At 41.2% G+C, this 22,357-nt stretch overlaps 2 protein-coding genes across 2 annotated transcripts in view; one reads left to right on the top strand and one right to left on the bottom strand.

Moving 5' to 3' along the window:
• Nucleotides 1-22,357, bottom strand: part of SYN2 (synapsin II) — a 172,985-nt gene that overhangs the window by 60,581 nt on the left and 90,047 nt on the right. The gene's annotated exons all lie outside the window — the stretch shown is intronic.
• TIMP4 (TIMP metallopeptidase inhibitor 4) lies at nucleotides 94-20,535 on the top strand. The gene is given in 7 exon segments (XM_061357905.1): nucleotides 94-154; nucleotides 332-420; nucleotides 422-599; nucleotides 15,647-15,744; nucleotides 18,229-18,343; nucleotides 19,030-19,154; nucleotides 19,331-20,535. Coding segments are annotated over 7 exon segments (864 nt in total). The 3' UTR covers nucleotides 19,529-20,535.

A 22,357-nucleotide genomic window follows, 5' to 3' on the forward strand; every position in this document is an offset into this window, starting at 1 on the left:
GCTGGGAAAAGGGCGGTTTTGCTGATCAAACCAAGGCAGAGGAGGCGGCAGGAGGAGGCTTGGAATTCAAACGGGAAGGAGATCTACCGGAGAATGAGAAAATCTTTCTTCTGCTCAGATCGTAAAATCCGCTTTAGAGACTCGTCAAAGAGGGGTTTGTGAAGGCGTTTGGTCACGACGAGCTCCCCTAACCGGTACCAGCAGCGCCGCAGCGCTCCCGAAGGTAACCTCTCCTCCGGTGCAGCAACTTTCGCCAATGATGTGCTTTTGCCTTGAAGGAAGGCGGGGTTAGGAGTCAGTGTCAGGGCCATAAATAAGGGTCCTAGGGCAGGGAAGCACAAGTCAGCGTGCTCGGAGCCAGTGCTAGAGGGATCCCCGAGCTCGCTGGAGCTGCGCCGCTCGCTGCCGGCCGCCCCGGGACCCGACCCGACCCGACCCGACCCGACCCGACCCAGGCGTCATGAGCCGCGCAGCCTCCGCGCTGGGGCCGCTGCCCGCGCTGCTGCTGCTGCTGCTGCCGGCGCGCACGGTGCTGCTGGCCGGGGCCTGCAGCTGCGCGCCCGCGCATCCCCAGCACCTCATCTGCGACGCGGCCCTGGGTGAGTGCGAGCGGCGCCGGGAGCGCGGGGCTGTGGCTGGCGGCGGTGCGGGGCGGGGCGGTGCGGTGCAGGGCGGGGAAGCACCGCCACAACCGGCCGAAACGGCCGTATTAGTTAGTGGCTTTTTATTCTGAACCACAACTGCTTCTCTGCTGCGTCCCGACTTGGAGCAGGCAGGGGAAAACACCTGAACTGTCACATGGCTACTGTTAACAGCGCCCGTAGTCGTTAGAGTCGCTAAATACGCTTGCTGTGTATAAACCATGCCTATGGGTATTTGACTAACAAATCGGGAGGACAGCATCCCCAGGACATAAAGTAACAGCCCCCGGTGCTACGTACTGAAACACTCGGTCTCTGTTCTGTTCCACCGCAACTGCTTTAACTGGCTCCTGGATTACTCTGTCATTTTCTAATACTTGAGCAGGACAGTGATGGGCTCTTCAGTCTCTACAGCCAAACTGGCAGCAGCACTGCTGTACGAACACAACTTCTCGTCGTTAGGACAACTGTTTTCATGATACTCAGCCTGCACTGGGGTTGACAAGCAACTCACAGAAAGAAACTGAAGATCTCAAAATTAGGGACAATAAAATGTGTCATTTTGCAGTCCTTTGATTTCCCAGCTCAAGCTAAGGCTGGTTTAGCTTCCGTCTAGTGTGGCCAGTAAATGTAGAACATGAGTTTCCAAAGTGTCACAAAATTAGCATCTCTATGGGCAGGCAGTACTTTCTGCATACTGATTAATGGCTTTTATACCCTGACACAAAATCTCTGTGGCCATGACCGACTGTGAGCTCTGTTTGTGGCCATCAGTTAAATTGGTTTTTAATTTGCTTGTGTTAAGCAGTGTTTTTCATGAAGTTACCTCCACCGGGCATTACAAACTTGGGCTTGTTTAAGGTGGAACAGAAAACAGAAGTTGTGCGACCAGGAGCTTAACTCTGTATGTGCACATTGAGCCACATTCCTCTGCTGCATTCCTGGACATCAGAAAGTGGTGGCTTTTAGACTTATTGTGGAGATTTTCCTAAACAAAAAAAAAAAATAAATCACAGTATAGAGGAAACTCAGAATGCTTGTTATGAGGCATCTTCCTCAGGAAAGCTATTCTGGCCATTCCTATGGTAGATAGTAAGATTTATTCTAGTCTTAGATTCATTTTACAAATGGTAGCTATAGGCTTTCATATTTAAATACTAAAGCTTGTAAAACACAACTACTTTGTATTTGGACTTGATGCCCAAGCTCTCATGTCTATAAATATTCCTGTTTAAGTAAACTGCTCCTTTTGGCTATGGAACATTCATACCAAGGATCCCTTTGTTTAATATTTGTCATTTTAAAACAGTATTTCTATATATTATAAAATGTCAGAGACATGTAGGTATCCTTTCATATAAATATGTGCATACATGGTTTTATACATGCATTTGCATAAAACCTGCCCTAAAGCGTTTAAGGGTGTATTATTTGATTTCCTGTGGCAACAATATCTTTCATAAACAAAGTCACTTCAAAGGAGCTAAGGAAGACCAGTGGAGCTATGTGCCCCGTGTAAGAGGAATCCCTCCTCACCAGGGTGCCAGAGGTGGCTCCTCCAGCCTACTGCCAGCTGCTGTGGGTTTAGATGCCATGTGTGGGAGCAGGCTGCAGGCTGGGGCTGCCCATGGGAAGGGGCAGCACCATCCCCTGGGAATTGGGGCTGTTTGATGCATAGTGGGTCTGAAGCCACCCTCCTGTGGCCTTGGGGCTACCTGGTTCTGAAGAGGGGCTGGGAAGCTCACACTGTGCAGTAAGCATCCTGTGCTGTAGCATAACTGAAACCTCTTCTCCATAGCACTATACTGAAAGATATTTGGGGTGTGTGTGTGTTTAAGATTTAATAAGATTAAACTGAAAATCTGTACTCCAATTTCAACACTTTCATACTTCCAAAAGATTAAACAGAGGGACAACTCTTCAGCTACCAAGATCTATGGGAGTCGAGTGTTAATCCAGCCATTTGCTGAGACTGTTCTGTTTTTTCAGTGATTTAATTCATCCATCCATTTGCCCACAAAACACATTCAAGTCTTTCCTCACAGAACAAAACCCCAGCACATCTCGTTTAAAAGAAAGAAACCATGAGATGCTTCTGGCTTCCACAGCAAAATAAAAAGCTGAGACAAACCCAAAGCACACACTTGGGTCACTGCATTATTCCTCAGTTCACCATCTACCATTTTACATTTCCTTTATGATCACTTGTCATTTGGGTGGAGTGAAAATGGAGGTGGAGGGGGTTGAGTCATTAGACACTACTTGAGCCATTAACTGAATGTGTGAAGCCACTCAGCAAGCTTAGCATTTATATGAGAAAAACAAGCAGCAGATAAAGTAATTTAAGTGTGGGACAAGCTCTTCTCACTTTTTTTGTTCCTGTGATTAATGCTGTGATACCTTGGCTTTTACTGCCAGGAGGGTTGTGTGGCTCTGTTCTCTTTCTAAACACCCACACAACCTGAGTAACTTGATAGAAATAACAGGCTTTGTGACAGACCCAGAGTAAAAGAGAGCTTCTGGTCCTGCTGAACCTAAATCAGGAGTAAGTGAAGAGCCCTGCAGGTGTTACATGGCTGTAACACTGCAAGGATGGGTATGTACTGATGGGCAGTAAGTCATGAGTGCCATGCCAGTCCTGCCATCTATCCGAGTTCATGACTCAATCTGCCCACGTAGCTGTAAGAGGGTGTGAATTTGTACAGATCTGAGCAGTTTGCACGGACTTCTCAGTAGTGTTAAACTTCACAGAGAGGCCAATCCTCGTTTGAAGGAAGTGCCTGCCACCATGAAGATACATACCTGTTACGGAAAAAGGGAGATGTATCCCTCGTGTTCTTCTACTTGGTGCCGAGGCCCTCCTAAAATGTGCTGAATGCCTCCAAACCCCGAAGAACACCCATACTTCTCATGAGGACTTTCACTGGGCATGGAGATGGCAGGTTTATGACACTGCAATTCCATGCACAGCCCTGCTCATTGCCAATGCTGACCCCTGTCCCCCTGAAGCATCCAGAAGGCTTTCTCCATACTGCAATTAAAAGTGGTGAGGACGTGCTGGTTAATGTTTAAAATCCAGTGTCAAGCCAATGAAAGAAAATTCCTCTGATAATGGCTCTTTTTGGAGAGAACCATGGACACAATTGAGTTTATCAGATAGTGTTGAGACACCAGATTTCCCTTTTACCACTGACTTCAGTCTTCCTGGACTAACCTAAACCAACCTTCACATCAAATTAGACAATCTGGAGAGAGGACCAATTCCTTTCCAAAGTCGGACACTTTGAAATCATGCCGGCTTTCCCCCTCGGGCATAAGCAAGGTTGTATTTTGGACAGCAGGATGAATATGTAAGCACTTTGCATTTCTTAGATATGTAACACCGGTACCCTCCCTTTCAAGTTAGGTGTGATCTTTCTGATTTAAACTTATTGTTGTTTCTTCTTAAACATCTACATAAAAAAATGGTATTTTTCTTGAATATTGGGCACCGTACTCCAACAGAACTAAAATACCTGGAGTACAAATCAGTATACTATATATATATATATATAGTTTTTATATATATATATACACACAATTCAGAGAATAGTTCTATAGCTTTGGAGAAGAGTGGCACACTTCAAATACGATGGAAGCTTTACAGCTGGAGCTTGGCAGCATTTTCAGCCTGTTAAAACCTCGTAAGATCACTGAAATCAGGCATTGTAAAGATGTGTGAGATGATAAATTAGGTTTTAATCACATATAAAAATAACAGTAAAAATCGTATTTAAATACACCAGAATTCAATTTGCAAAGTCAGCTCCTCTAGGATAAAAGTACAATACACTATCTCTTTATTACTGAATTTCCTAGTAAAACTCCCACAGCTCAGTGTCACACAATTTTGCCTCTCTGCATCATAATATCTAGTTTTGTACTTGAGTGGATTAATTTGTGCATTATTAGAGAGGGAAGTAACTGCCCTGATGGGAAAAATCAGCATTGGAAAATGTATTAGAAATGCAGACAGTGTTTCTTCCAAGTTAGGTGAGAAAAGGTGAACAGGGACATGAGAGTAGATTTTTATGTTTCATTTTTACTGTATTACATTATAGGCACTCACCATATTGCTAGTCTCACAGAGGCTACTTGCTGTGAGCAGTGTGATTATGCAGATATGACACCTGCATGTTCAAGTTGATGAGCACCTGCAGTGGGGGTTTTGACACAAAATGAAGCAGCTTTGTAATGAATTGTCACGTGTTTGGGAGTAGAGCATTCACACAGTTGTAACCACACCATGGACCAGAAGACTATTACAGACAGGAATGCAACAGACCTTCATCTTCTGAGGGGGAGGGCGGGTTCCAGAGTGCCCCAACACCTCCTGACTCCTGAAGGCAGAGCGTGGCACATCCTAGGTCACAGACCCCACTAACAGACATGGGGTCACCCAGCTGATAGCACAGAGTTGCCTATGGTCTTTTAGACTCTCCTCCATAGCACAGAAAGGTTAAAGCGCTTGGCATATGATCTGCATTTACATTATTGTCCTGCCAAAGGGAGGCTGCCTAGCAAGGTCCTTCCTCTAGAGCAAGCAATCGGTGACAACAACGCATAGGTTAGTCCTAAAGTAGCTTGTCACCAATGAAAGGAATTACACAACTATCATTTCTCAGGGGTCCCATTCCCCCCACCTCTCACCCTCACTCCCACCCCCCCCCAAATGAAAGCTGACTTTCTATTCCAACAATTGTGACTTGCATTATAGAAATAATGTACTGGACTTTTGCTGTTCCTGTTCTCCCTCAAACAACAGCAGGAGAAGCACTGCACCTGAGCATCCTTCTTGCACAAATAATTATGAGAAAGAAGCTGTGAGACTCTACTACCATAGATAATCACAGAATCCCAGACTGGTTTGGGTTGGAAGGGCCCTTAAAGCTCATCCACTTCCAACCCCCTGCCACAGGCAGGGACACCTTCCATTAGAGCAGCTTGCTCCAAGCTACCCAGCAAGATATTAGTGCCATTGACAGAGCATGCTGCCAGAGCAGTGTTTTCAGAACCCTGATTATATTAACCCATGGATCCTCTTAAAACCAGCTAGAAATTATACTGCTCTCAAAAGTGATGTTATTCCCGTTTGGTAGGTTTAATGCAGAGGGGCTGAAAGTGAACAATCCTCTCAGCCTCACGTCGTCAGCAAGTGGCTGAGAAAAGCTGAATTCAGTTCTGTGCCCAACTGAGCCCCACAAATGTTCAGAGAGCAGTGCTGGGATGCAGGGATCAGAAACAGTCACACCCTTCCTATGGCCACTTTCTGTTATAGGACTAAGTTCATTAATGAAACTATTGAGAAACGGACATCTTACTCTTAACACACACTTCAGCAGACTCATAAATGATGGAGATACCAAACCTACCATTCACCTGTTCACCTGGACAACAGCCTGCCAAAGTCAGTTACAGAAAAGGTGATAGTTTTCCTTACTTCTCCAAGCACGAAAGAAACACAGTGACATTTTTCACTTGTCTCTGATGTATACTTTTATACACATTTATAGTATTCACAAATGAAATTTAAAGCCCCTAGACAACATGAACCCATGGGAGTTATCTAATTTGAAGTAGCTACCGATGCACTTAGAGTGAAGCTCTTAATAAACAAAAAGTACCTGCAACCCTGCAAAGGCCCATCCCTGGTACAAACTGCCTCTTACAATACAGTTACAACTGCAGTACCTACACATTCTTGGCATCAGAGCCTGACTTCTAAATGCCATCCAAAAACCCCCAGATTGCCTGCAGTGACTGCAGAGATACCGTGCTGTTAATCACTACTTACAACTGCACGTATTCGTACCAATCTTTGCTGAGCGTTCAATAAAGCACCTCACTATTCACTCTCAGTGAATAGGTTTAGTGCTGCTATGGGAATAGCAGTATGAGTCCTTCCGTTTGCCGCTAACACTTGGCAAAATCTTGGTGAAACAGCTTTCTAGGATAAAGACTGATTTCCTCTTTAGGAGGAAGAAGTATTACCTGAATTAGACCTACAAATAACCCTAGATCTGCTCAAGGTTTGGAGACAGAAGCCAGCATTTTGAGAACTTACTTTGGAATTCCATGCCTAGTTAGCTTCCTAAGTTACTTTTCAGTTCCGAATTCAAGACTAGACTTGCATTGCCAATAACATGGAAGCCTAAGAAGTAATTTCTCATCTCCTGCAAATTACTGCTCTCAGAACCCTGCCATACAAGCATGAAAACAGGGCTCTCTCTGTAAAAACAGTCACTCTCCTTCCCTTTGCTCACTGCATTTTTTCATGGCAGTGTTCCCAACAGCTTCAAAGCTGTAAAATGAGGTGGCATCATGAAACCGAACAACCGGACAGGATTCTGTGGAGCTTAATCCACTGAGCACAACACTCCCGTCAATTAGAAGACAGCTGACAACCACAGAGTAACGTAGCTTTCATGGAAAAACCAGAGCTGAGTATTGTGTAGAAACACGAAATCTCAGAAGAATTATGCTGATTTAGGAGTACCTCAGTAACTCTGACTCATTGCTGAATATGCTATAAACGCAGGATAAGGAAATTCAGGAACTAGGGGAGTTTTACTGAAAAGCATGCATTGTAAAGCTCAGAAACTCAAGCCCAATATTCTACACATACGGTGGGGAAAACACAATTCAAGATTAGAGACAAAGATTAAAATACAAATAAATAATAGAAGATGAAAGACTGCCAAACTCTTAATCCTATTAATTCACCAACTTTAATCCCTAACTTCCTCATTAAAACATATCTCAATAATGCGGTGTTTCTTCTGCACGGAGGAAGGGGCATGCAGCTATGAATGGAAATCTACAATAACATTATGTATGTTGCTCTACAGGCTTTGGAGTATAAAGAGAGTGTTATTCTTCAGCTGAAATTAGGCAGATGTTGATTACCAGTCAAATGATGTGGTATTGAGGCTTGCAAAGTATTTCTGGTAACATGAGCAGCAGCTGTAAAAACAGCGCAGGAAAATAAAACTGACCTTGAACAACATTAGGAAATCAGGCTATTTTTAAGGTTATATTTAAGTTAAAAGAATACCACCTATCTGTTAAAAACACACCCTCCTCCTCTGTTTGGAAGTCTGTAAAAACTAGATCTTAAACTCTCACTCTCATAAATTGAATCTATTCTCCTAATTAATAGGAAATAGAACCACATAATCCTCTGCTTTAACTGGGAAGCCAAACTCCATCAACTCCTGCCTTCAATACAAGGAATTTTTGGATCCCAAGCCAAAAACACACAGAGAGTCACAAAATTCTGACCTACCTGAAAGCCCTAATGAGCTCAAGTGTAGGCCTCCTACATTCTGAAAGCATCAAATGGAAATGCATTTTGGCTGCAGTTTAGTAACGCAGTTTTGTGTTACCAAAACACAAAAGAGTAACTGAATTCTACAAAGCATTTACATTGAACAATAGTACAATGCAAACTAATATCCGTACGAAACGGTAATAACATAATCCCTGGTATCTGCTTTATTGACTTCAGAAGCATTCCTGGGTTTTTTTGGGAGAGTGAGTTGGCATGCAATAATTCTCAATAAAGATGCCATGAATAATGAACGATGAAATATCCCCACTTATCTCAAAAAGAAAGGTGTTTCACTGCTGTTGTCTATAACTAAAGACAAATGGGCTAGGATCAGTTGGTAGAGGGACCCATACTGATTGACAAACAAAACTTTTTCCAGTGTATTTGGGACCTCTCCCTTCAATGTCCATTGATTGTGGCTCTATCTCCTTATTTCTCTCCTAACACAGTTACAGATGTGATTGTTAGGTCACCACACTTACCTTCTCATGCTGGAAGCACCACCAAGACTAGGCAATGCTCCTCCATACACTGCTTTCCATAGAATAAAGGAAAAAAGCCTATTATTGTTAAAGTGATGCTCTTCTACAACACACAAGCACCTTCACATCCTAGCTGGCATAAACATCTTTTGAACTAAGGATTCCTTGACTTTGGGTCTAGGAGCTGCGGAGGAAGAGTGAATATTACCAATGTGTAGACTTACAGATCAGAAATCCATCCTGCAACCACAGAGGAAAAGAGTTTTTCAGATCCCCTCAGTACTGGGCTGGCTTTGCTCCTGGTGCATTCTGTTTATATCTAAAATTGAAGTAGCAGAGCAGCTTCGAACATCTGAGTTGGGTTAGAGATTGGAAATGAAACTACTGTTTGCTGATCTGTCTTGTTGAAAGGAAAATCGATAGATGAGCTGTTTGCTGAACACACTGGCTCTTTTTCAGCTATTTAAAGCATTCAATCACACCTTGCTCAGTTCTCGAAAGAGAAAACTGTTAGGTTTCCACTTCCAGAAGAGTAAGTATGATCTAGCACCTCAGCAGATAGCCTGAAGTAATCATCTCTCTCTTTACTGAAGTCTGAAACAATTAAAAGCTTTGCACAAGAATTCAGAAATGAACACCACAAAAGAATGGTTGCATTCTCCTGCATGTTGTAAGCATCAAAAGCAAGAACTGTGTGGACAACTGCACTGGATGGCTGTGACAACATCAGACATGGGCCAGATGTGCCAGATTTATTCTCAAAGCAGTGTATTGTTAGATCTGTCTCATCACCGAGCTGGTATTGGCGTCAGTTGTTTGTCAGCACTCCCTCCGGGACTGAGCAGTCATCTTTGATGACTCTGATCTTTGTCCATTCTGACTTAATGCATCAGTTTTCATGCAGCCCCTAGACTCAACTTCCAACCTACCTCTCCCCTCCAAGATCTTCTGTAAAAGAAGAGAAAAATACATGAATCCTGTCAAAAAATACATGAATCCCACCAGGAGTGATGATGCTGGCCAGCAAATTCCGATTAAGAAAACCTCTCAAACACAGCAAAACCAATTGATGGTAAAGCATTTGGACATCCATGGCAGAAGTGGTCTCTAGATGATGCCACAGAATCATGACTGCTGAAAACTATAAAAGTTTATCTATATAAATAGAGGAGCAGAATGAAACAGGCATGTTTTGAATTAAAAGAACAGAGCCTAAAACACATGGATGCCAAATTCTTCTTTAACGAAGTTAAAAGTAGTCCAGTAACAAACAGAAGATTGCAGTAAATTCCTAACAGCCAGATTCTGAAAGATCACAAGTAAATCTGAGTCAATTTGCTAAGTGCAAGCTGCCTCAGAGTTTGACTCGGATTAGTTATCCTGAATAAAGATAAGGATTTACATGCCTCCCAGTGGAAAATCAAATAACTGTAGCAATGAACAGTAAATTAGTTTTTGAAGACAGAGTACAGACCTTTCTGCATGCAGCACAGGTCATCTCAACTCAGAATCTGTGAAATGGAGTTATAGCACTAGCAGAGCCTTTTTTTGGACTCAGAGCAGAGAAAAATGAAGAAAATTGTAAGTGGGAATGGGATAAAAAATGACATTTTTATGAGCCTGCAGTTGGCAAATCGTGCAGCATGAACAGACAAACCAGGGGATTTGCTGTTAAAGGACGTGCTTTCAAAAGGCCTTAAACATTTCAGGTTAAGGGCAACTTATTAAGCCATAACATAATTCTCCTGGTACTGGCACTTGATAGTATTACTCATTACTTTGTTTCATTTAAAAGCAGCAGATGCAATTCCTGTTCCAAGCAACACATGTAACACAGGCAAAGATTTCCACAACTACATCCCACATCAATGGACACACGTGTTCTCTTACTTAGTGACTAGCATGACTATGCTAGACACATGTGCTGTATTTCCCACCTCTCTTTTCAGAGGTTTCAACTAACTGAGATGGCATTTCATTTGGATAGAAATCAAATACTGTAATACAATGTAAGGAAAATCTCTTCATTCTCTTAAAAGTTACTTCTAAGCTTCCAAAACAATCTGCTTTAAAAATATCAGTGTATGTAAAACTACCCATTAGGCAGGTAATTAAACATCTTAAAACCTTATGTTCATGTCAGTCAATTAATAACTTTTGTCTTCTTTTGGCCAAATTGCCCCCATTCTTCTCTTACAGAATACAAAATATTTTAGCACTTGTATACTACAAGGAGGGGATGGTCCTGGATTACACTGATCACTGATACAGGAGCAGTGGCAGGGTGTTAATAAAGCCCATTCTTAATTCTATAGGTGAACACTCTGAAGACAATGTAATGCTTGGTTGGATTTTGTCCTGGCTGTACTGTAACCTGTGGCACTACCAGCACTGTACTGCAGTCTCTAGTTACTGCAAAGCAATTTAGCCCAATATTCAAATGAAAGTCATCAGTACTATGTCACTGAGCAGTTGATCAATTCCGGAAGCTTCCCTTATGATACTGCAAAATAAATCAAAGCAAATAAAATTAATAAAGCCATTTATAGTTAATTTAAATGCTTTTAAAAACAGACAAGCATCTGTTCATCAGATGCTGTGAAGTTATATTAGCACCAGTGAGACATGCAGCTAAGAATGGAGATAACTCCCATTTCATAGTGAGGGCTGCAAAAAGAGCATAAAGACAGTTTTACATATGTTTTAGAAGAAGTCCTTCCCCTCTCCCGTATTCAGACTGAAGGATGGAGATTCCATACTGAAGGGCACCCGGCAGCCACACAAGCCTGTCACCACAGTGCAGGAAAGGCCACTTGCAGAGCACCCCTGGTGGCCCGCAGAGCTCAGCTTCACTACACTTGTCTCCTGCTTTACTATGCAATTGCTTCCTGTGCTGGATCTAGAAACTTCACCTTTACAGCTCCAAACGAACAGCTTGGGCTCTATTCTGATAGTCTTTTCATAAACACTTTCAGTGAGCATATGAGATGCACTAGAGCCTCTGTCCCATTCCAACCATGGTTTCAGGAGCCTATGACCAGAGCAACAGAACTGCTTGAGTGTAGGAACAGAAGCAACTTCTGCATGCACTGATATTTACTTCCTTTGGTTATAGAAAATAGTGCTGGATCTCCCAGAAGTGTCTGCAATGAGGCCAGATCCAGAAAGCAGACCTTTCACTGCCGTCTTTTGAGAAAAAGTCTATATATGCTTTTGAGAATAAAACGCCTCCAAAAAACCCTCCTCCCCAACAAAAAATCCACATGGCTTTTGGACATGAAGAATTTTTGAATTGAAACATCAGGTTCTGAATAACCTCAACATCTCTGTGGATGGGGCTCCTGCACTTGTTCCTGTGCAGATATTTCCCTTAACCCAAAAAAGCTCAGATGGACAGACAGGGAGGTAGAAGTTTTAAGTAATCTTAGAGCAGAAGGCTAAGCAGAAACAGCTGTATATTGTGCACGTGAATGTTTTCATTCTGCTAAAAGGACGTATTTTTGTAGATGAAAGTTCATTTGAATACAGGGGCTTTCAAACTGACATACAGACATATTATGTGCCCATAGCTCTACTTTATCTCACCCTGCATACTCTCACTGATAGTAATTTCAGAAAAACACTTGTGTTTTCTATTTTTGCACACCTATTTTTGCTTTCTTCTGTTGTTCCCATAAATAATAAAGATGCCGTCCTCAACCCATCCACCACATGACAGTACACTTTGATTTAGATACCTCTTCTTGTGCCACTTGTCCTTATGAGAGCAATAGTGTCTGGCAACACCTTGATCAAAGTGTCAGGCATTAAAGAGACAGGTAGAAATAAGTGCTTTAAAAACACTCCTCATGTTTTATGTAACTCAGTGTAACGGCTAAAGTGAGGCAATAAATGTAAGAAAAAAATAGCTGCATGAGTCATTATTACAACCTTGTTCATAACCTTTTAGTAACTTACACCTTTCTCTTCCTGTCAACGTAGTTTTTGAAGTCTCATTTCCAGGTTCTTGTAGCAAAGCTGATGCTGATTATAAGGCTTGTGTGCTATGAAACAGAATTCCCTGATTTCTTGAGACAAAGACCACTTAAAAGCAGTAAAGATTAAATTTCTGCTCAGGTAGCTAGATAGCTAACGGAGCCTGAAGTAAACTGGAGGCTACAGCTGAAACACACATGCCTGCTGGAAGGAGGCAGCAAGTTGCCACTATGGATTCAGCATAGCTCGTGGGAGCCAAGAGCTGCAGCGTGAGTGAGGCTCTGAGGCTCTGCCCAAGCCCTGTGTGGTGGCTTCCACCACATCAGCCTCCTTCCACTTCAGTCACCTGAGACAACCTTCAGCTCCACAGTGGGGTGGAAGGTTTACACTGTAGGAAAGTACTGTGAGTTAAAATAGGAGCCCAGCAGAAACACAACGTCCCACCACTGGAATCCTGGAGTCAAATACTATGTCTTTTGGAAAACCATACATATTTTTAAGGCAGAACAAATCTGCAGCAGACTGAATGACTGGCATTAGAACAGGCAGACCCTGCAGATGTATTTCATACATGTAAATTTCTCATAAGGAACCAATAACAGTCCAAGATAAAATGACATTATTACACCAAACAACCACAGGTTGTTCTCGGTCGAACGGAGGAGAAGCCAAGTCATGGCATACTTGGAACCATGTCGTGAAAAGAAGTGCAGACGAGGAGGAATTCTAAGTTATAACCACCATCTGAACCACGAGTGGAGTGAGGGAGATGGCGGGGCCCAGGAATGCTACATCAGGAAGTGCTTGTGGTTAAAAACAGAAGCAACCACATGAATAAGAGGTTTCAGGAGACAGCGAGACGACACTGATTGCAAAAAAATATTAGAGCACAGAAAAAGAAACCCAAGAAGAATTAAAAGGCCCAAAAAGATCTGTGTGCATCTGAGTCTGGTTTCAGGAGAACAGAAAAGTAAACCCCAACTAACTAAAGATTTAGGCATCCTGTAACAATAAAACTTTCCCATCTTTGAAATAAATCTCAGTTTGGTCTTCCTTCCCCATCTGGAAGCTTTCTCTTACACAAACAAATGAGTGAAACGCACACACCATAGAACTGTTTTACTTTTCTTCTGCATACTCAGAAAAAGATCCCTTAATGGCAACCCCCAAAACGTTACACTTTCAGCCTTGCATAACTCCATGGAGACCCTTTGAGCTATCACTGATCATCTGGAAGGTTTCTCTCAGATGCTAACATGTGGAATCTAATAAAACTATGAAAATGAGTAATGTTTTAATATTAAAACACAAGGGGGGAAGCAGCTTTAATTATCCTACAAATGTTTGCATTGAGTAGGCAGGAAAAGATTTCCTGCATATAAACCATGTTATGGTATTAAGAAACTAATGGAGCTTGCACCTAGCTGCTGTCTCAGCCCTTACCTTTTACACTAAATGAACTCTTTAATGAGAAGACCTCTTTTTAGGCAGTCATGATGCAAAGGAAAGCATTGCAAAACAAACCAACATGATTCTAATTTGACCTTTGCAGCAGCACAGTACACACAATCCACAACACTTATCTGCATTAGATCCAATGTTTAAGAAGTACTGTTAATTTTTGGAACATAACACATCTGCAGATGATTAAAGAGATGCTGCCACTCACCATTTGCAATGAGGAATTTGCTGTTCATACTTGAAAGAACTCTTTCCTTCCAATCCAACCCGTACATCTAAAATGCTTCTTTAAAAGAGTTTAAATGGCTTGGGAGGAGGAAGCATCATGCCAAAAGATAGAGGACTCAAGCTTTGAAGCTGTTGGCATCTGCAGTATGTTGATTATTACATCTACTTTGGTCTGTTAATAAGTGAGGAAATGAGAACTGACCGTTACTGGGTGGAACTGACCTCTATTTAGCTATAAGGAAAACCGCAATCTGTGTTTCTTGCTCCTTTAGGTATGGTGTTTAGTGGTCAACACATTGAAGAAATGTTTTGGGGTTTTTTTTGGAAAAGCCCGATTTTGATGCCAGATTTTCATCTGCATCAGCCTGAGACATTTTTCAGGGAATGAGAAGCATGAGGATTTCCCTGTGAGAGTGGTCAGACCCTGGCACAGGGGCTGAGGGAGGCTGCAGAACCACCATGCTCACAGACAGTCTGCACCCAGCTAGGATACAGCCCTGAGTGCCCTGATTTGAGCTGAGCAAGAGGCTGGATCAGACCACCACAGGCTCCTTCTAACTGAACTTACTCTATGAAGCATCATGCTAATTTTGACAGAAATGGTCCCTTTCATCATGAAAAATAAAAGCAAAACAAAACAGGAGTCTGAGAGCTTCTCTCCTACTGAAGGATACTTCTGGTCCCTGCAGATGCAGATGTCATTGCAGAGATCCATCTCTGCCCAACAGCAAATTAGACATAGAGTTGAAGTGGGGTCCAAGGTTTGACTGCTGGTTGCTCCAGTCCATATCTATCTCCCTGCAGATACAGCCTGTTCTAACAAGTACTGCATCTGCAGAGGAGCTGCAACAGTGGCATCCAGAATCCAAGCAAAACCAGGACTCCCAATTCTCTGCGGGGAGAGGAGTCCCCAGAGAACATTTTGCCATATATCATGTTCTTAGGATCCTGTTATTCTCTGTGCCTAATAGTCGTGGTGTATGTTAAAACAGCATACACAAGAGAGGTGCCTCAAACAAACAGATTGGGAAAGAAATAACTGCCTCTTCCATGAAGTCACATGCTTTCCTTGTTTAAAGAACAGGAAATGAGGGGCTAATTAATTTATACAGGTCAACACAACTAATGATGTGTTAAGAAAAGTGCCAAAATCTATAGTCTCAGAGAAGTGAATGAAAGAAGATTCTCTTCTTGTCATCTGATTTCATGCACAAAATTGATGTTTTCATCTTGCCTGGCATGGTCTTTCAGAGGGTTAACTTCAAGTCTATTTAACTGATCAACAGTTCTTCCATCACCAATAGCCATGCGATTTCCCTTGCTCACTGACTGTAATGATGATAGTTTATACAATTTTATGGGATTCAAGCCTTAAAATCTACTTCTAGGTGAAGTGTGAAACAATGCTAAAACCTGTTAATGGTTTTTTGCCTTTGCTTCTAAAATCAGGCATATACTTATTTGCATTTAAATCTTCTTCTTTATTACAGTGATTCGAGCAAAAATATCCAGTGAGAAGGTGGTTCCTGCCAGCGATAATCCTCTTGATACCCACAAAATGATCCGGTATGAAATCAAACAAATAAAGGTACATGGAATCACTAAGCTATTTTGAATTTCAATGCTGATAACCTATGCATATTACTATAGTCTAGTCCATAAAGGCTTTAAGGTGGAAGAGTCTCCAGCTGCCTCTCACTGATGTAAAACAGATCATGAAATACCTGTTTTGGGAATACACAGGAAACAGGTCATCTCTTTCAGTTAGAAGTTGTTGATGTGTGTTGGTGGGGATTTTGTCTGTTGGGTTGGGCTTTGTTCCTTATGCTTCCCAGGCTGTTTTATCTCTAATTTTCCACAAAGTATTGTTTTGTATTATACAGATATATATAATGACACTGCAAACACTTAGCAGATCATTATGAATACTACCTGTTTAAACAGTAAATAAGCAATCCTTAAAACTGTATCAGTTGATCATCTCACAGGAGGTTTAGTAAGAAGAACCTGTGGTAAACAAGAATATCACAAAATATTCCCAGGGGTGCTTACCACACATAGCTTGTGATAAGTTTTTATAGTGATTTTCACAAGCCAGTTCTTTTTACCTTGCTAAAACAAACCCCCAAACTCTTCACCATCTGCCACTTTTATCGTCTTAAAGTATTAAGGATGTTTCGAAACGTTTCTTTACAGAAGTGAGCATATACATATCAGAGCAATTCTCTTTCCTTCCATTAGCACTTGAATCTTCTGTTGCTACTCTGCAATACTTCAGTAACATTACAGAAATGCAAATAGCCTTGTACTTCACTACAAAAAAAGACTGAGAAGTCTAGTCTGTGTTACCATTCAGTAACAGCATGCTGAAATCTCTGATACAGATCTATACACTGGACCTGCTTTGGAGCTTCTCCCAAAGTTTTCTAAGTGAAGGCCTGTTCAAAACTCAGGCATCAGTACGAGAGCTTTACTTAGTTCTGCTGAGCTTCAGAAGGCAAGTAGCTGGGACTGGACAAATCAGAGAGATGTGTTTTCTAGCAAAAGATGCTCTGCATCATTACATGCAGGTTTAGTCTAAAGACAAATGGGTTTTAATAGTCCCACCCTGCAACTTCTCACTTCTGGCCAGAAGAGATTCAAGAAGAGGCAGGAGCTGAGAAGATCAAATATGAATTATGAGTTAAAAGATTATCATCTTAAGAAATGCTTTAACAAACATCTATGTTAAAAGCAGAGATAGCTCAGTCTTTGATTTAAAAAAACCCAACAAAACAAACACCAAATTCACTTAAATATTAACTAGATCCCCATTATACATTGCTGTGGAGATATAAATATATATATATATATTTAATAGCTACATCAGTTTGTGTTACCTGCATAATGCCTCTTAACTTAATTTAGATGAAGTACTGAGATACTAAAAGAAAAGCTGCACCCTACTATACACTGTAACCCAACCCCAAGTTTCCTAATGTAGAGAGAGCTCAAATCAGACAATACTGTCATAGTTACTGTGTACTAGACACCCATGTCTAGCACCCACACGCTGAATAAGGTAGACTGAAGTGCAGCAGAAGGAGGGGATGCAAGTGTCAAAGACGGCAGGTTCAGCGTGTTTGTTTTTCCTACTAGAGTACTTCAAATTCACATCTAATCTTTTTGGATCAGAAGTCCAATGACAACAACTTTGGCTTTTTTTATTCCATAAATAAGGTTTCAGACAAATGAACACATTGCAGTGTGTTCTCTAGAGCCCTGTACTATTTACATCCCCTGGGGGGACTCAAGTAACCTCATTTTCCAGTGACACAGCTGTCCCAGGAGCCCTGTGACCGATGGCTGTGGCTGTCAGCACACAGCACAATGTCACCCTAGTGCTGGGCTTTCCATGAGCTCATCTTAGGAGATGACAGCCATGCTGAGGGTGACCAGCATCCTATGGTGCTTCCTCGCTTTTGGACATGAGTAAATTGGTTTTGATCTAATGGCTTATTTAAGAATTCTTGTCAAAGTTGGAAACGCTGGTTATGGAGCAGTGACCTGAACACTGCACAGGCTTTGATCCTGAACCCATCCACCCTAGCACTGCAGGCTAGGAATTCCAAGAGTTGGATCCCATTTGCCTACAGTTATTTGAGAAGGCTGCATTGGGCAAAATTCTGGCTGTGGAACATGATGCTGCAGCACCTTGCTTAAGATCACAGAATCAAAGGATGGTTTGGGAGATGAATGCTGACCCTGCATCATTCTGTAAATGGAAGATGCCATTAGAAAATAAATTGAAGAGAAAGCTGTTAAAATCCGTCAAAACCACTGAAAAAGCACAGTTAAAACCCCTATAATTTGAAAAAAAAAATAAGACCTAATTTCCTTCTAAAAATGAAAAACAATGGACACATTTCATTTAGTGTGGAAAGGGGTCCAATTGTCGGTATATCCTCATATCAGTTCAGATGTTGGAACCTTTCTTAAAGGGATGCACCATGTATTTCTTTCAGCTGTTGTTTGCAACTGTTTATTCCTGTTTGTTTTCCACCAGTGACTATCTGTGTCTGATCATTTTCAGATGTTTAAAGGATTTGAAAAGGTCAAGGATGTCCAGTATGTCTATACCCCTTTTGATTCATCCCTCTGCGGTGTGAAACTAGAAGCTAACAACAAAAAACAGTATCTTTTGACAGGTAAAGTGTAAAAAACCTAATGTACCTAAAGCCAGAAGTAACTGCTCTGACTGACTGCAAAAATATGCCAGCCCTTGTGATGAAATATTTATGTTCTAAATAACACAAGCACAATGAAATGTACAGTTGTGTAAAGCTGGAGTTACACTGGGATCTGACCTGGTTTCCATCCTTCAGCAAGCTTAAAGCAGTTTCAAAGGAAGGTCAGTAACCATGCCATTAGTAACTAGGAAGTATGGCATCATTATCTGTTTAAAGCCAGCAGCAGTGCTTTTCCCAGGAATGGCAGACATGCTTAATGAGACAACACATGCCCACACATATGCAGATTGGGGTTATTACGGATTTTTCCAGGGAGCCCTGAAAGCTAGTTTAACCTCCTGCTGCATTTGCATCCAGCTCTTGCTGGCAGATTATCAGCATCTTCTGAAACACATTCTTAAACCTGTTGCATTTATTTAGCCCCATCAGCAAAAGAGTTCTCTCAGGTCTAACGACATTCCTTGAAAAAATTGTGAAACATGACCAATTTGGTGTAGTTAAAAACTTACATAGGATTTCTATACACTATAGGTTTTCCATAACTTATATAGGGCTTTCTTAATACGGTATTCTTGCAGTTGATTTCAGTATTCAGAAAACAGTTTTATTTGCTTGCCTGATTTTTCTCATTTTCCACACTGTAGGCCAAATTTTAAATGATGGTAAAGTCTTCATCCATTTATGCAACTACATTGAACCATGGGATGATTTATCCTTGTCTCAAAAGAAGAGTCTTAATCAGAGATACCAAATGGGCTGTGGCTGCAAAGTAAGTACAGAACAAAAACCCTGGCTAACAAACAGTGGAGCCCCCTCACAGGCACCAGCAGTTCTCCCTGCTGGGAGCTGTTCTACTGTATGTGAACTATTCCATATTACATGAGAATAAATATTGTTTAAATGAAACCTGCAATATGCTGACTCCATGCCCTATTTCACCTCTAGATTACAACCTGCTACATGGTGCCCTGTTCCATCACTGCACCGAACGAGTGCCTTTGGACAGACTGGCTGATAGAAAGAAAGCTGTACGGGCACCAAGCCAAGCACTATGCCTGCATCAAGAGAAGTGATGGCACTTGCAGCTGGTACCGAGGTGGTCCTCCCCCAGAGAAAGACTTTATTGATATCAGCGAACCTTAAACCCATCACTTTCTAGAAAGCCTCGGAGGCTAATTCTATCAAACACTGCACGCTCACAGCTTTGAACTGCCATCCTCTAATGTATCTGTTGCTTAGGAACAAAAACAAATTGTCCTGTACAGCTAAAGTACGGGTCTGTGGAATTGGCACTCACGCAAGATGAGGAACAAATCTCCTGGAAGCAGCTACTCTGTAAAGTTACGCTTTGTACAGAGAGGCTCAAGCTGAGAATGCTCCTCTGTGTCCTCTAAGGCACAACAAGTTTCGCTTTAACCAATATGAATGTACAAGAACAAAAGAATTGCCAGATTTTTGTACCCTATTTCTGTTAACTTACAGCGTAAGAGTTTCATTCCGGCCCCATGTTTCACTCCATATCTTTCTGATGAACTACAGAATCTTTTATAGAACTATTTTTTTCTGTATGAAAGCCTTCTGATACAAAAGAATTACTGTACAGTGTATATGTAAAGTGTTATAACAACATGTTATAAAAAAAGATTAAAAAATCCCTCTATCTCCTTATCTGTTGAAACAAGTTGAACAGTTTCCTGATTAAACAATCTGTGCTCTGTATTTTGTATATTACTTAAGTCATAGCTTTCTTTATCTGCAATTTCATGGACAACTAAGTTAAGAAACAGCTTTGATAATCAAAATCCTCTTACCCAATTCAATATTTCTATGGACTAGGTATATTTTGGTGAAAGAAAAGCCACATGTTCTAATGCTTCAGCATTTTATGGAACCTCCACAAGTAACAACAGGCTAAAACTGCATATATTTACAGAAACCATGTGGGGCATCACAGCAGCTGCAGCACCTGATAATGCCTCTCTAAATATGTGACTAGGTCATTGTATTTCAGCACTGTTAAAAGCCTTGGCTTTAGAAACTCATGTAAAAACCATATACAATAGATACCGAATAACTTACACTGCAAGTGATTCCTTTTAAGCTCTCAACTATTCGATCATATTGAATAGATTAAATTTACGTTAATGATTCATGAATACCCATCATACTCTGTCATACAGCATTTGGTAACTCATGAACTAGAGAAGTGTTACAATGTACTTTGCTTTCTAGTGTCTTAATGTTTAAGAATCGATTAGAATAGTTAGTAACTAATCTCACACATATTTCAGTTACAAAAGTAATTCAGTTCACAGTGGTAAAACTTAAGAAATTCTTTCAGTAAATGCCAAAGTTCAGACAATTATACAACTGCTCATTCCATAAACTGGATGAGACCCATCACGCAGGGTGTGAATCTGCAATAGCTGCCATTTCTGATGTATTCTGCTCTCTCCGATTTCCCTCATTGGGTTTCTTTTACTTCATCCCAATTTTGGCTAGAAATGACTCTCATGTATTCCTCACAGGAGACTTCAGAACAACAGGTGGAGATTTAGGCAGCTCTGTTCTCCTTTGGTTAGATCGGGTCTATTTAAACACTGTGCTCATTCCTGCTAACCAGTGTGACATTTCCAGCCCATGGGCTCACCAGGTATCAGAGCTGTCACTGTCTATTGGTTCAAGGGTCCGCTTTTGCAAATAGTTCCTTACTCTATTTGCTTTAGGGTCCTTATAAAATCCCTGGGACTTCAACTTGCAAAGAAGATATGCACATCTTAAATGGAATTGAATGGAGGTGCCTACGCACTTAAATTTGATGAAGTAGTAGTTTGGACATGAAATTCAGCATGTTCACACCGTGAGTTATGCTGCATTGGATATACAATGTATACTTGTTAAAAACCAACTGTATGAATGATTTTGGTGACATATTCTGTTCATGTTTCTAATGTTTGACACTTGCATGAATCCCTACTTAAAGGACTGGTTTGAAATGCTCTTGTGAGAATAAATACTTTTTTGGTGGCTAAACTTACACAACTCCAATGAAGCACAGACGGAGCAGTGTCAACGGGAAGGCATGCCGTTATTCCTTAATAGTCAATATTTCTCATTTTATTTACTGGAAATCAGTTTTGCTCTTTGAATTTACAATCCTAAATTAAAACACCATCTATCTGTGCTGCCAAAAGTAAAGCCCAGCTCATTTTCTACTTTGCTAAAGGCAAACTAAAAATTACCCAGCACTAATTTGGACCACAGACTTACCATGGCTACTTACATAAATGAAATACAAAGGCTACATTTCTTCCCAAAAAGAGTTGATATTGCAGCTCCTATACTGACAGTGCTATTTACTGTCAGTGCTGAGCATTTATATTACCAATTTACAGGAAGACTTAAAAATGAGGCCATATTTCCTCATGTCAAACCAAAAGCACTCCTAGACAAGCCTGCAAGAGTTTAATAACCATACAAAGGCTGAATCAAGAGCATGGCTAATCACTATTCAGCACATGTACAGTGGAGCATTTGTTTCCAAATCCATTTTGATGCAGTGGTGTTTTCTGAACAGCACTGTGCAGCAAACAGATATTTCCTGCTTTTTAACTCAACATAGTTCTGTTTCTGTTTCAGTTTTATAGTGATCAGATCTTAAACACAACTAATCCAACTGAGAATTGCCTTCTTCATGTACCTTGTAAAAATACATTTTCTTTGATATTTATGAACAAACTGTATTATGAATTGTATGCCATAAAAACATTTTATATTTGACCTGCCATAAAATATCCCATATGAGGTGTGTCAAAAGTAACAGACGTCCACTTTGATTTCTGTCTGGGCATAAATCTGGCCAAATTTCCTGCAATGGATGGTACAAAGATGTTGGGGTTTTTCCTCGTATCAGTAAATACAGCAAGAAAAACTGTACAGAAACCCCTCTCAGAATGAGGTTTTACCTTCCCT

Source organism: Neopsephotus bourkii, unplaced genomic scaffold (genome assembly GCF_033783945.1).
Source record: "Neopsephotus bourkii isolate Nb327-2 ecotype Australia unplaced genomic scaffold, CSIRO-AGI_Nbou_v1 NB_923, whole genome shotgun sequence".
NCBI lineage: Eukaryota > Metazoa > Chordata > Aves > Psittaciformes > Psittacidae > Neopsephotus > Neopsephotus bourkii.